The 13,030-nt window shown below is 47.1% G+C and overlaps 1 protein-coding gene across 1 annotated transcript in view; it reads right to left on the reverse strand.

The window, feature by feature from the left end:
* Sptbn4 (spectrin beta, non-erythrocytic 4) overlaps positions 1-13,030 on the reverse strand; it is a 72,051-nt gene that overhangs the window by 12,662 nt on the left and 46,359 nt on the right. The window contains exons 20-25 of the mRNA XM_071604335.1: positions 5,194-5,418; positions 4,217-4,306; positions 2,102-2,380; positions 1,880-2,010; positions 853-1,057; positions 80-460 (exon numbers count right to left, since the gene is read on the reverse strand). Of these exons, the coding sequence (XP_071460436.1) occupies positions 80-460; positions 853-1,057; positions 1,880-2,010; positions 2,102-2,380; positions 4,217-4,306; positions 5,194-5,418 (1,311 nt within the window). The remainder of the gene's footprint in view (positions 1-79; positions 461-852; positions 1,058-1,879; positions 2,011-2,101; positions 2,381-4,216; positions 4,307-5,193; positions 5,419-13,030) is intronic.

Below are 13,030 nucleotides of genomic sequence, written 5' to 3' on the forward strand. Positions count from 1 at the left end.
ATCTCCTCCACAGTCTGACTTTTGTCTGCTCGGCTGCCCACATGCCTCCCACCTTGCCCAACGGCCACCATCGCCCCACCTGTGACACGAGGAGCTGCAGATCGTGCTCAAAGGCTCGCAAGGTCCTTTGCATGGAGCTGGCACTGGGTCTTGGCTCAGGTGGGGCAGTAAGGCGAGGCAGTCGCCTCCGCTTCTCCTCAATTTGTCCTTGAAGCTCTCGGGCATCACTGAAGAACTTATGCAGCTCCCGAGAGGCGGCCAGCAGCTGGGCCCGAGTACCCATGAGCTCCAGCAGCTCGGCCCAGGCCTCGTTCAGCCCATCCTTCCACTCAGCCATGGTGGCTGCTGCTGTATGGCCACACTCGATCAGCTCATCCACCATCTGGTTCACAGCTGCCAGCCGCTCACGTCCTGCCGTGCCCGTCTCACTGGCGAACTCTGAGAATTTCTCCTGCAGCACCTGCCACCAGGATGTATGGGGGGGGACACAGCAAGTGGGCAAAGGTGCTGCATGTACCCATCCCCTCCAACTTGCTATCATGTGAGGGGCATGAGTCATTACAAAAATAAATGTCATTATAATAAAAAACAACATCCAACACTCTGTAGCAACAATAGAAATGACAATAATAAAATAGTAATGATGGTACAGTATTAATAACTAATCCTGTGCAAGACCCTGAGTATGCTGTGCAGGGTTCTAAGTCCTTTACGTCATATTAATTCATTTGTCTCACAATGGAGCCATGAGGTGAGTGCTATTATTATGCCCATGCTACAGATGGGGAAACTGAGGCCCAGAGAATATTAGGAGCATACCCAGTGGTCACTGTTTTTCCTAATGATGCTTACCGAGACATGCTCGAAGTCCTGGCCCAGCTCTGGTGAACCAGCCACCACCTCCTTCTCAGCAATCCAGTGCTCTAGCTCATCCACCTGGCGACTGAGCTGGTACAGCCAGTACTGCTGCTCGAGGCCCACCCTTCGTTCCTCCCCAAGCTCCTTGAGCGCCACGTACAGGCGGTCCACCTGAGACTGCCGCCGGCTGATCTGCTCGCTAATGAAGGAGGGGGAGGGGCAGGGGGAGCCCCCTGAGACTTCTGGGGCAGTGCTGTGACCTCCTCATCTCCCCCTCCCAAGGTATTAACTCTCAGCTTCCCTCCAGCAGAGCTGTTTTCTGCCAAATCTCAGATTCAATTAGCTCTGGACTTGGATCTCAGCACCAGAGAAAGCTCTGCCTCCAGAGCTTGATAAGCTCACCTCCACTCCCCCGGAACTGCCTAATTTCTTTTATGCTTTTGTCCCTTTTGTTGTTGTTTTGCCCAGTTTCTTATCTTTGATCCCTTGTCCCTCTCATCCAGTGATCTGGGTGGCCAGCCAACCCACCCACCTCCAGTCCTAATCTCGGGATTCACTGGAACAGGGTTCCTGCTCAGTGCCCCTCTTAGATCCCACCCTTAGAAAAAGATTTTCAGAGGCTTGGTGAGGTGACACTAGCCATATCAGGAGGTCTCAGGTCCCATCCCTATGTCCAATCTCAGCGTTCCAGGCTTTTCTGTCCTCCAAAACACTGCCCAGACACTGAATAGAAAGAGGACCTTTTCTTTCCCTGGCTATGACTTCTCTAACTCAGTCACCCCCTCCCCACCCCCGCCCTTTACACCCAATAAGGCCCATTACAGCGCTCAAATCCCAAAGCTACTGGCCCCGCCCTCTAAACCATGCCTGTGCAGTGCCTTTTTATTCCGGTTCCTCCCAGTGGCCAAGATCCCAGGGCTCCAGCCCCAATGTCCAGTTCTGGCCCTGCCAAGAGCTAACCTTCGGATCCTGAATCTGCTGGACCATTCCCTACAAATTGGCCCCGCCCCCGCCCACCCACCTGTCCGGGTGCCCCATCTCCAGCAGCGCCCGGCATTGGCGCGACAGCTGCGCGATGCTCTCTTCGTAGTTCTCCACGCCCTGCTCCAGCTGCAGGTGCTTCTTCAGCAGCTGCAGGGTGCTCTGTTCATCCTGGGGGCACACGGCGCCCGCGATGAGGCGGCAGAGGCCGGCCCCGGGCTCCTGCGCCCCCAGGCCCCCAGCACCCCCAGCCTGGGCGCACCTTGCCCTTGTCCTCACTCATCATGAGCAGCTCCTGCTCGCCCAGCCACGCCTCCACCTCGGCCACGTCGAAGTAGTACTGTTCCACCTGGAAGGCGGCGTCCAGCACCTGCTGCCTCCGCTCAGCCGCCTCGCGCAGTCCTGCCCAGGCGCTCTGCAGTTGCTCCAGGCCACGGCGCACGGCCTCCGCCTCTGGGCTGCGCAGCGAGGCCAGCGCGCCCGCGCGCTCCAACACCTCCTCCAGGCGCGGCCCATGCGCCTGGATCTCCCGCCGCAGGCCCTGGGATTGGAAGGTCCGAGTGGAGACCAGGATTCAGAGATTCCTCAAGGCCATGATCACCTACCTCGGTGACCAGCACGGCCCGCGGAGCAATTAGCAAATATTCCGATCGCTTACCAGATAGATACATAAGCCAGTTACAACACCAGCGTCTTGCCATTACTCGCTCATACCCCCATGTTGTGGGTGGGAAAGCAAGCAATGAGAGAAGCTAGGATCCCAAGAACGAGTAGCTAGTTAAGGCTGCCAGGATTTGAACACAGAAGGCTGGCTCCAGACTGCTCCCTCAACCAATAAATTTGGTGATACAAGACAGCATCCAAAGGTTGAAACAGAGGCTTGCAAACCAGGCTGAAGTATAATTTATAAGTAGTTGGCCGTCCATATCTATCGATCCTGCATGTGTGGCTCAATCAATGTGAGCTTCGATGATTCCTTCGGCAGCCCCTATAGATCCAGCACTCTCGTTGCACACACAGCCCAGCCCAGCCCACCCCCCATTTTAAACATTAAGTGCTCTTGATTGGGTTTCCTCAACTGTGACGAGGACCATACAGTTCTGTTTGTTCCCAACACTGTCAAAGGCGTGCAGTATTTTCATTAAGATAAAAAAGTAAAGTCTAAGAAAGACTCCAATCTCTGAAAGAACTTCATTTAATGAAACACAATCTCATGATCATGAACTTCTCAAAAGAGTTTGTGGCCCCACCTCCCCGATATCCTTTGGTGTTGAATTCTACCAACTTATTTATGGGTAACATGGGGGAAATAAAATGACAATACCTGTCTCATAGGGTTGTTGAGGAAATTAAGTAATTCACATATCCCCTGCCACCATTCTCAGTGGGCAGTACTTAGCTACATATTCTTTCATCAAATATTATTACTATTATTTGCCTTACTTTGGGCTTTAGTCCTCCGCTACAGAGTTTGAGAGCCTCTTTTCTAGACCAACTGTCCTCTTATTTGGATATAGAAATGAGGTCACAAGAGGTGAACAGATATCCAGAGATTTGGGGGGCTCAAATGCTCCTTCCCCCAATTTGCTCAACTTAGGGGTCAGCACCCGCTCTCTAATTATCTATATCGTTTGCCCCTAAGGACATTTAAAAATTTTTTTTAGTTGTAGATGGACACCTTACCTTTATTTTATTTTTATGTGGTGCTGAGGATGGAACCCAGTGCCTCACGCAGGACAGGTGAGCACTGTGCTGCTGAGCCACAACCTCCCCTATGGGTATTTTGAGGTTTTGTTTGTTGGATTTTTTTCCTTGCTCCAAAGCCATTCCCCTTACTTCTAGTCACAAGACCTTCCTTTTCCTTTGGGGAACCCCCTTGTCTCCTTCTCAGGCCAGGTAATTTAATTGAGGCTCATTCCACCAGCAGGTTCCAGGCCCTCAGCCCTAGGTAGACTAAGGAACCAACCAAATCCCATCATGAATATCTGGGGGCAGGGGGGGGGGGTGTCACATGTCCCAAGTTGAGCCAATAAGAGTTATCCCTGGGACTAATGGAAATTTTTGAGAGGAAGGGATTCTCTTTGGTTTTTCTGCTGGGATGTAATCTGAACCTGCTAGAGGCCTTTCATCACCAGATAAAGAGAGGAAAGTTGACCTGAGAACAAAGCTAACACGAAAGGAAAAGAGAGAGACAGACAGACAGATAAGAGATTCATGGCACTATCTAGAGGCACCTGGATGTATCTGGACCTGCTGTCCAGTCTTTTCAATTACAAGAGCTAATAAATTCTTTCAGGGGTTTTTAGCCACTTGAGTTGTTTTCTGTCACTTGTTATCCAAATGTGTCCTAACTTCTCCCTCACCTGGCTCAGCTCACCTGGTTCTTTTTGATGTGCTGCTGGACAGCCTGTAAACCACTGCCTCGTTCTGTCTGCATGGCCAGTGGCAGCCGCTCCTGAACCCATGCCTGGAGAGGACACAAGGAGTTGGTCAAGGGGAAGATGCACCCAAAGACTGCTGTGTCCCACTAACACTCAAGCCCTCTGCATGGCATCCAGTGGCGTTCCTTGCCTAAAAGCTCAGATACATCTTTCGCCTCCTCTAGTGACATGCTTTGTCTTGCTCTCTGCACTTGGGCAGCCTCCTGCTTACTGCTGGCTCTTGCACATGCAGGTCTTGCTTCCTGGAATTCCCTTCCCATTTCTTCTCACTTGTGCTCTTCCTTCAGGTCTCAGCTCAGACATCCCCTCCTCCAGGAAGCTCTCCCTGACTTAGAACTTTGGTCAGTTGCCTTCTCTGGGCTCCTACTGACCCTTACACTCATCATCATGATCCTAACCACCCTGGGTTGTCACTGTCTGGGACAAGTCTGTTTTCCCCTTTGGATTCTGAACCTTCTATGGCCAGCAGCAGGGTCTGCGCTGGTTACCTGTGGACCCCAGGTCCACAGGCTGGGCCCAGACTGATAAGTCAGTAACAAATTAGTCAAAGTGAATGAATGAACAAGCCTATCAGGGAGTGTTTGAATAAGGAAATGAATAGATAGGAGAAAATGAGCGAATAATGAGTAATAAGTAAATAGTGGAGGAAGAAATAAAGAATCAACTGGTGAGTATATAAATGAGTGACTTCATGAATGATTCAATGAGTGGTTGAAAGTGAGCATGCATATGAAAGAGTGAATGACCAAGTGAATGAATGACAGTCTGTCGGTGCCCTCCACTCTCAGAGCCGCCCCTGTCCCCCACACCCAGCCCCCCGCTGGTCCTCGAACCTCGAGATCCCGGGTTCGTCCCACACCATTCTTGAAACTCCGCCCCTGATCCCGCCCGGGGTCCCGGAGCCCAGCCTCACCAGCTCGTCGTCTAGGTCGTGAGCCACCTGATGCAGCTCCTTGGAGGCCAGCAGCAAGCGGCGGCGCTCCTGCAACGGCTCCAGCAGGCGCACCAGCCGCTCGCCCACCGCGTTCTGCCGCTCGCCCACCAGCTCCTTGCTCGCCGGCTCCAAAGGAAGCGCCGCCGTCTGCGCCTGCAACTCTCCTACCTCGCGGTACCACTCCTCCACCTGTGACTCCATCGACTGCGGGAACAGGGGCAGGGTCAGCGGGGTCCACCTTCCCTCCGGATCCTCCTGTGGCTCTCCAGTACCTTTATGATGACGGCCAAACCACTCGCCTCCACCCACCGTTCCACTCAGTACCCTGCAGAAGCGCTGCCATCCCGGGGCGGGTGGGGAGGGGATCCTGCAACCCCCTAAACTACCTCCTGCCCCAGGGCTCGGCCTTATCTGCTCCCTCTGCCAGACACACTCCTCCTGGTCAGTCAGATTTCAGCTCAAATATTACCTTCACAAAAAGGCTTACCTGACCCCGGGACTCAAATGGTCCATTCATTCATTAATTGCCAGAACAACCCTTTAAGGTTGATAGTACCCCCGTTTTACAGAAGAGGAAACAGGCCCAGAGAAGTTAGGTAATTTGTCCAAGAGCTGATCTTGCCAGACATAAAAAATAAATACAAAGCTATAGTGGTTTGGATGGTCGATGTGCCATAGGGATAGACCAAAAGTGCAAAAGCAGTCCTAAATACACGGGAGAATTAACAGAGTTTATAGATGCCATTACAAATCCCCAAGGAAAAGATGGGCTGTTTAATGAACGGTCATAGGCCAACTGGCTAACCAATTTAGCTGGATCCCTTCCTTGCTCTTTATACTGAAAACAGTCCCAGATGGATTAAAGACGTAAATGGAATAAGTAAATCCACAAGAAAACCCGGGCAAGTTGCACTGATAATCTTGGGATGGAGAAAACTTTTCCAAGCATAAACCCATAAAGGGAAAGAGTTATAAATCTGACCACATAAAAACAAACAAAATTTTCATAGATGTAAGTTAGAAGGCAAATTACAACCCGAAAAAAAAATATTTGATAGGAATTAGAACAAGGAACTGATTTCTTTAATCAGATAATTCCCCTGTATTCTGCTTCCTCCACCTCCATATTTACCACCACCATTCAGTGACTGTCTTTACTCATGTGCATTATTATTATTATTATTATTATTATTATTATTATTATTATTTAGTACTGGGGATTGAACTCAGGAGCACTTTACCTTTGAGCTACACCCCAGCCCTTTTTTATTTTGAGATAGGGTCTCACTAAGTTGCTGAGGGTTCCACAAAGTTGCTGAGGCTGGCCTCAAACTTGCAATCCTCTTGCCTTAGCCTCCTGAGTTGCTGGGATTACTGAGGTGGGCTGCTGCATCTAGCTACTCATGAGCTTTTAATGCTCTCCTGCTTCTAGAATGTGACCTCCGGAAGACAGGGGTTGTGTCACATTCACTGCTGCATTCCTGAGTGCCCAGAACAGTTCCTGGCACACAATAGGCCTCCATTATGATTTATTCAAAGTGGGATATCAGCAAAGAAAAAAAGATGATAAATATTAAAAAAAAATTTTTTTTAAAAAGGCTGGGGATGTGGCTCAAGCGGTAGCGCGCTCGCCTGGCATGCATGCGGCCGGGTTCAATCCTCAGCACCACATACAAACAAAGATGTTGTGTCTGCCGATAACTAAAAAAATAAATATTAAAAAAAAAAAAAGATGGGACAAAAGAGAAATAGGTATCAGGGCTGGGGTTGTGGCTCAAAGGCAGAGCGCTTGCCTAGCACACAGGAGGCACTGGATTCGATCCTCAGCACCATATAAAAATCAATAAGTAAAATAAATGTATGTCTATCTACAACTAAAAATTTTTTTTACATGTTTAAAAAAATAAGCATCAGATGCAAACAGGGAACACACATGTGAAAAGATACCCAGTCTCTCCAGTCATCAGAAAAAAGAAAATTAAAACAAGATATCCTCTTGTACTCATCAGACTGGCAAAACTGTAAAAAACAGATAATATCTAGTGTTGGCAAAGATGCAGGGAGAAGAGCATGCTCTGCCACTGTGGGTGGTAGAGTAAATTGGCAGAGCTTTTTTGGAAGGCAATTTAGCAGGTCCTATCAAAATGTAATATATGCATACAACTGACCAACACTTGCACTTCCACTTCTATGAATCTATCTAAAGAAACACCGGCACATATGCACAAAGATGTGTGTCCAAGGATTTAACCATCATGAAGTTTATAATAGGGGAAAAAACTGGAAACAACCTCAATGCCCATCAAGAGTGAAATGGTTAAAGCTGGGGTTGTGGCTCAGGGGTAGAGTACTCCCCTAGCATGTGGGAGGCACTAGGTTCCAACCTCAGCACCACATAAAAAAAGTAAGTAAAATAAAGGTATTGTGTCTGTCTACAACTAAAAACAAATATTAAAAAAAGAAGAGTTAAATGGTTAAACAAATTTTCATGAGTAAGGAATAAATAAGAAGAGTTACTGTGAAGAGGAAAGAACAATTTAAATCCTCCATATGATATAAATTTGTAGTGAATTGCGCATGCATAAAAATTCCCTGGAGTAAACAAGAAATTAATAACAGATGGTACCTATCGTGGGGGCATAAGAACCTAATGAAAAGATAACGGGGATAGAAAAAATTTCATGTAGGATTTTTTTTGTACGGTTTTTTATGTCTGAAGCTTGAAAATTTATTTATTAAAAAATTCAAATTAAACATGAAAATAAATAAAACACAGGCACATTTGTAAATACATAGAAAAAGATCTAGGAAGATGTACACAAAATAATAACTAGGGTTCCTTTTGGAGTATGGGATTTGGAGGTGAATATTAGCCTCCTGAGTTGCTGGGGTTACTGAGGTGGTGTGCCGCTGCATCTAACTATTCATGAGCTTTTAATTTTTTTTTGTATTTTACTGAAGACTTCTAAGTTAGTAAGACATTTTGCCAAAAAGAATATATTTACATATTATGTGATTCTAAACAGATGAAAGAAGTCTAGAGAAGAAAACAAAATAATAATAAAATTAAGTGGTAACAGATTACAAGAAATGACTGTAAACCAAAACTCGAGAAGCAAGGCAGGACTTTTACTCCAAGGTTCTGTAGTGTACAGCTGTTGGCTTTGCTTGTCCAACATGAAGTCCCTCCTTCCCAGCGCCTGGGATCCTACTCTCAGGTCCTGAGGAGCCAACAGAATCTGGAGTCCCACTGTGGCCCAAGTGGGGCCAATCGGAACAATGAACTCCCCCTGGCCCCCAGGATTGGGTCGGGAATACCTAAACAGGGCCAAAGAAAACTCTTCCAGCTTCCTTAGGGGCTGAGGGAACCCTGTGGTCCAAGGACAGTCATGTGACTCAGGCCCAGCCAATGAGAACATGGAATCACTCTGGCCATCAGACTGACGTAACTGGGCATGTGACCTCAGATGAGGCAATGCAAACTCTTCCCACTTTTGCTGGGAAAACTGTGCGTCACAGCCGAGGCCCTCTTTCCTCACATGGAGCTCCTAAGCTGAGAGGGTGGAGGCCTGGGATACTAGGGACCGTCTTGTCACCCGGAGGGAAGAGACCCCCTGAGAGAGAATGAGCCCAACACAGAAAAGTGGGCCTCAGAAGTGAAGAGATTCCTGAGGCTATAATTTAAATGATCAATCCACCCGAGAGTCCCAGCTGATAGAGTTCACAATTCATAAGGAAATAAAAATGGGTTAAAAAATCAGACTTTATAACACATCAAAACCACACAAGATGGAAATTTAAAAGGTGCAATTACAAGAAGCAGAAGTGAAAGAAGGAACAGTCATCTTAGGATCTCCTTCACAAAGGATTATTCTTCCTAAAAATCATCATAGTGATGAATAGAAACAGTACAATGTATTAGAACTCAGGAAACTTAAATATGGTCTGAGATTTCATGGTTATAAGCTCCAACTTTTCATTAGAAGAAAACCCTCCAGCAAGTGGCCTCCTGACTTGAGATGGGCTAATTCCAGGGACTGATACTTTTCTACTTCTGCAAAAGATGCTACATTTCTTTTAATGCTACATATTTTGAACACCTATTCAATGTGTATCCTTTTTTTTCTGCAAACATGAGTATAAGATTCATAATACACTAAATACACAAAAAGACACTCAACCTCCACTATTAAGGAAAATACTAATAAAAATAATAACAATAGCTAAACTACAGAACCAACCTAGGTGTCCTTCAATAGATAAAGGGATAAAGAAAATGTGGTATATATATTCAATAGAATATTACTCAGCGTTAAAGAAGAATGAAATTATGGCATTTGCCAGTAAATGGGTGGAGCGGGGAAACATCATGCTAAGCAAAATAAGCCAATCCCAAAAAACCAAAGGCCAAATGCTTTCTCTGATAGGTGGATGCTAATTCACAATAAAGGCAGGGTCAGGTTGGGAAGAATAGAGTTACCTTAGATTAGGTAGCGGGGAGTGAAGGGAGGAGGGGAGGGGTGGGGATGTGGGGATAGGAAGGATAGTAGAATGAAAGAGACATTATTTCCTTATGTACATATATGACTGTATGATTGATGTGATTCTACAACACGTACAATCAGAAAAATGAGAAATTATACCCCATCTATGCATGATATACCAAAGTGCATAAGTGCATCCTAATGTCATGTATAACTAATTAAGATATATTTAAAAATTCAAAAAAAAATCACAAGCCAGGATCCCACCTCTCAAATTGGCAGAGATGAAAAGCTTGTGTCTAATGATGGTGAACATGTGGGGAGAAGACAGCTCTCAACCAACAGGTGTGGCCACTGTCTTTTCAGGAGAATATTTGGCAATATTGATCAAAAAAATAAAATGCATATCCTTTTGGTCTAGAGATTTTACTTTAAGGATCATTTTATACAGAAACACTTACTTGCACATGGGATCAAATATGTATGGACAGGAATGCTTGCTGCAGAAGGTTGGAACAGCCCAAAGGTCTCTGAACAGAAAGCTGGTTAGACAGACTGTCAGGATGGAGGTACAGCACTTGCCTAGCATGTGTGAGGCCCTGGGTTCCATCCCCAGCATCACACATGAGAGAGAGGGAGCCGGAGAGGGAGAGAGAGGAAGAAGAGGAGGAGAGGAGAAGAGAAAGGAGGGGAGGGGAGAACAGGGGAGGGGAGGGGGGAAGGAGAGAGGAGAGGAGATTGTCAAACCACCCTGTGGAATATTATGCAACAGTTTAAAAGAATAGGGTCCAGGGAATTAAATTGACTACATTATGTTATGTACATAGGCTACAATGAAACCCACTATTCAGTATAATTATTAAGCACCAATAAAAATTTTAAGAAGATCAGGGTATATCTATAATTTGGAACAAGGAAAGATGTCTGGGATATTTTGTGAAATAAGAAAGGCAAGTTCGGGCTGGGGTTGTAGCTCCGTAGCAGAGCGCTTGCCTAGCACATGCGAGGCCCTGGGTTTGATCCTCAGCACCACACAAAAATAAAATAAAGGTCCAATTACATCTAAATAAGCAAAATATTAAAAAAAAAAAGAAAGAAAGGCAAGTTCTAGTATGGGATACATACCGTGTGTGTGTGTGTGTGTGTGTGTGTGTGTGTGTACATTCACATGCATGGAATATTTTTAGAAGGACAGAGAAAAAAGTTTTAAAAGGCAATAAAACCCTGAGGAGTAGGACTACATATGGAGGATGTCTTACTTTTTATATAATGTCCTTCCATTTGAGCTTCTCACCACAACACTGAGAGAAGGCACCACAAAAAAAACAGTAAAAATAAGAAATAAAATCAGAGGAAACAGGAAGTAGTGATTCGTCCTACAACATGGATGACCCTTGAAAACATTTTGTAAAGTGAAAGAAGTCAGGCATGAAAGATCATATATTGTTTGGTTCCATTTATATGAAATGTCTAGAATGGGCAAATCCATAGAGATACAAATGACATTGGGAGGGGGAATATGGGCAGTGATTGCTAATGGATATGGGTTTCTTTGGGGGATGATGAAAATGTTCTAGAATTGCTAGTGGCGAGGGTCACACAACTTTGTGAATCTACCACAGACCACTGAATTGTGAGCTTTAAAACTTGCACTTTATGGTTATATGGTATATACAATATAAACTTCGTATTCATTTTCTGAAAAGCCATCAAAGTTTTAAAAACACAACAGAATCTGAAAAATGAGATTCTTGCTTACAATTATTTTAATTTGCATTATCCTTAGTGGCAAAGAAAGCTGAACATTTCTGTGCGTTTTTAATGACCATTGTGCTTCTGAATCTTTTATCCATGTTTAAAAGGAAAAAAAAAAAGATACACATTAAACAGGTGTTCAAAATGGACAGCCTCAGGTGGGAGGGACACCATAGGTAGGACACAGCAAGCCCTGACCCCCAGGTCAACCTTATTCCTACTTGGGCCTACCTTGCTGCCTTCCCAGTTTCCAGTTGAAGAAAGCGGTTGGCCCCAGAGTAGAAACTACCAGAGTCAAAATTTAAACCCAGGACCATCAGAGCACAAAACCCAACCTTCTCTATAACTGGGCAGTGTGGCTCATAGAAGTGTGGTCAGTGCCCTGGATCACACAATAGGGGAATGGAGATTCAAGCCCTGGATCACAGAGCTTGGGAAGTGGACTCTTGCCCCAAGACAGTGAGCTGGACATAGAAAGTGGGACAGAGAAGGAAAAGGGGACAGAGGGGGTTTCCTTGGCCAGAGAAAGAGCCTTAGGTAGGGTGGAGGTGGGCGTGGCCAGGGGTCTGCAGAGACTCCGCCCAGCAGCCTCGGAACCTCCAGTGAATTTTCCTGCTGGGGCCCCTCAGATGGCAGGAGACCGGCCCCCAGCCCTCCAAGCAGGAGTCTTTGGCTGAGCCAGACCAGCTGGCCGGCCCCTGAGGACTGGGAAGCAGGACTTGGGGCTCCACCATCTGGTCCCGCAACCAGGAAAGGACGGTTGGGCAGGGGCCCCTGAGAGAGGACTCTGGGTCACATGGCCTGGACCTGGAAGGTAGGGTCCCTGCTGCAGTGGCTGAGGGGAGAGGGGGGAGCCCAAAAAGGATAAAAGGGGATCAAGGGAGGGAGGTAGAGACAGAGAATTCAAATGAAATGAGACAGAAGAGCCTGAGAAAGCAGAATGGAAGGAAGAGACACCCGGACGGAGGCAGAAGGAGAGACTGAGTGGGGAGCTGGGACACGGGCCAAGCTGGACGGCCATGACCTCCCTCCTCAAACACCCAGTGCCTGGGCCTACAGGAAGGCCCCAGGGGGTAGCAGGGCTTTACGAGGCCCCTCCCTTCCCCAGTGCAGCTCCCAAAGCCCAGCTGGGCTCCATCTGGGGCCAGTGGCCCACTGGGTCACTCTCTGCCTTGGGCTCCCTCTGCTGGGGAAAAAGCCTGGGAGTCCTGTGCTGGAACTGCCTCCGGCCCCCACGGCTGTGACTGCTGGTCAGTCCTTTGTCCCATCTTCTTTGGACAAGGAGAACCCCATCTCATGGGCTGCTAGGTTTGGTTGGGACGAATGCTCCCACCCCCAGAGTACACTCTGGCTGAAACCAGAGACCTTAAATCCCCTTTCTAAAACCTAAATGGCCAAAAAGAGGGACAAGGATGCCCAAGATCACCAGGCCTGAAAAATACCCAAATGCACAGGCCACAGTGAATGATCACTGCCCACCCTCATACCCAGGAGAATCTAAAAAGTCTGATGATACCAAGCTTGGCCAGGATGGAGGAACCGGGAGCACCTGCACATGGGGGCGGGGGAGAGCCTCA

The sequence above is a fragment of the Marmota flaviventris genome, chromosome 18 (genome assembly GCF_047511675.1).
Source record: "Marmota flaviventris isolate mMarFla1 chromosome 18, mMarFla1.hap1, whole genome shotgun sequence".
In the NCBI taxonomy this organism is placed as follows: Eukaryota; Metazoa; Chordata; class Mammalia; order Rodentia; family Sciuridae; genus Marmota; species Marmota flaviventris.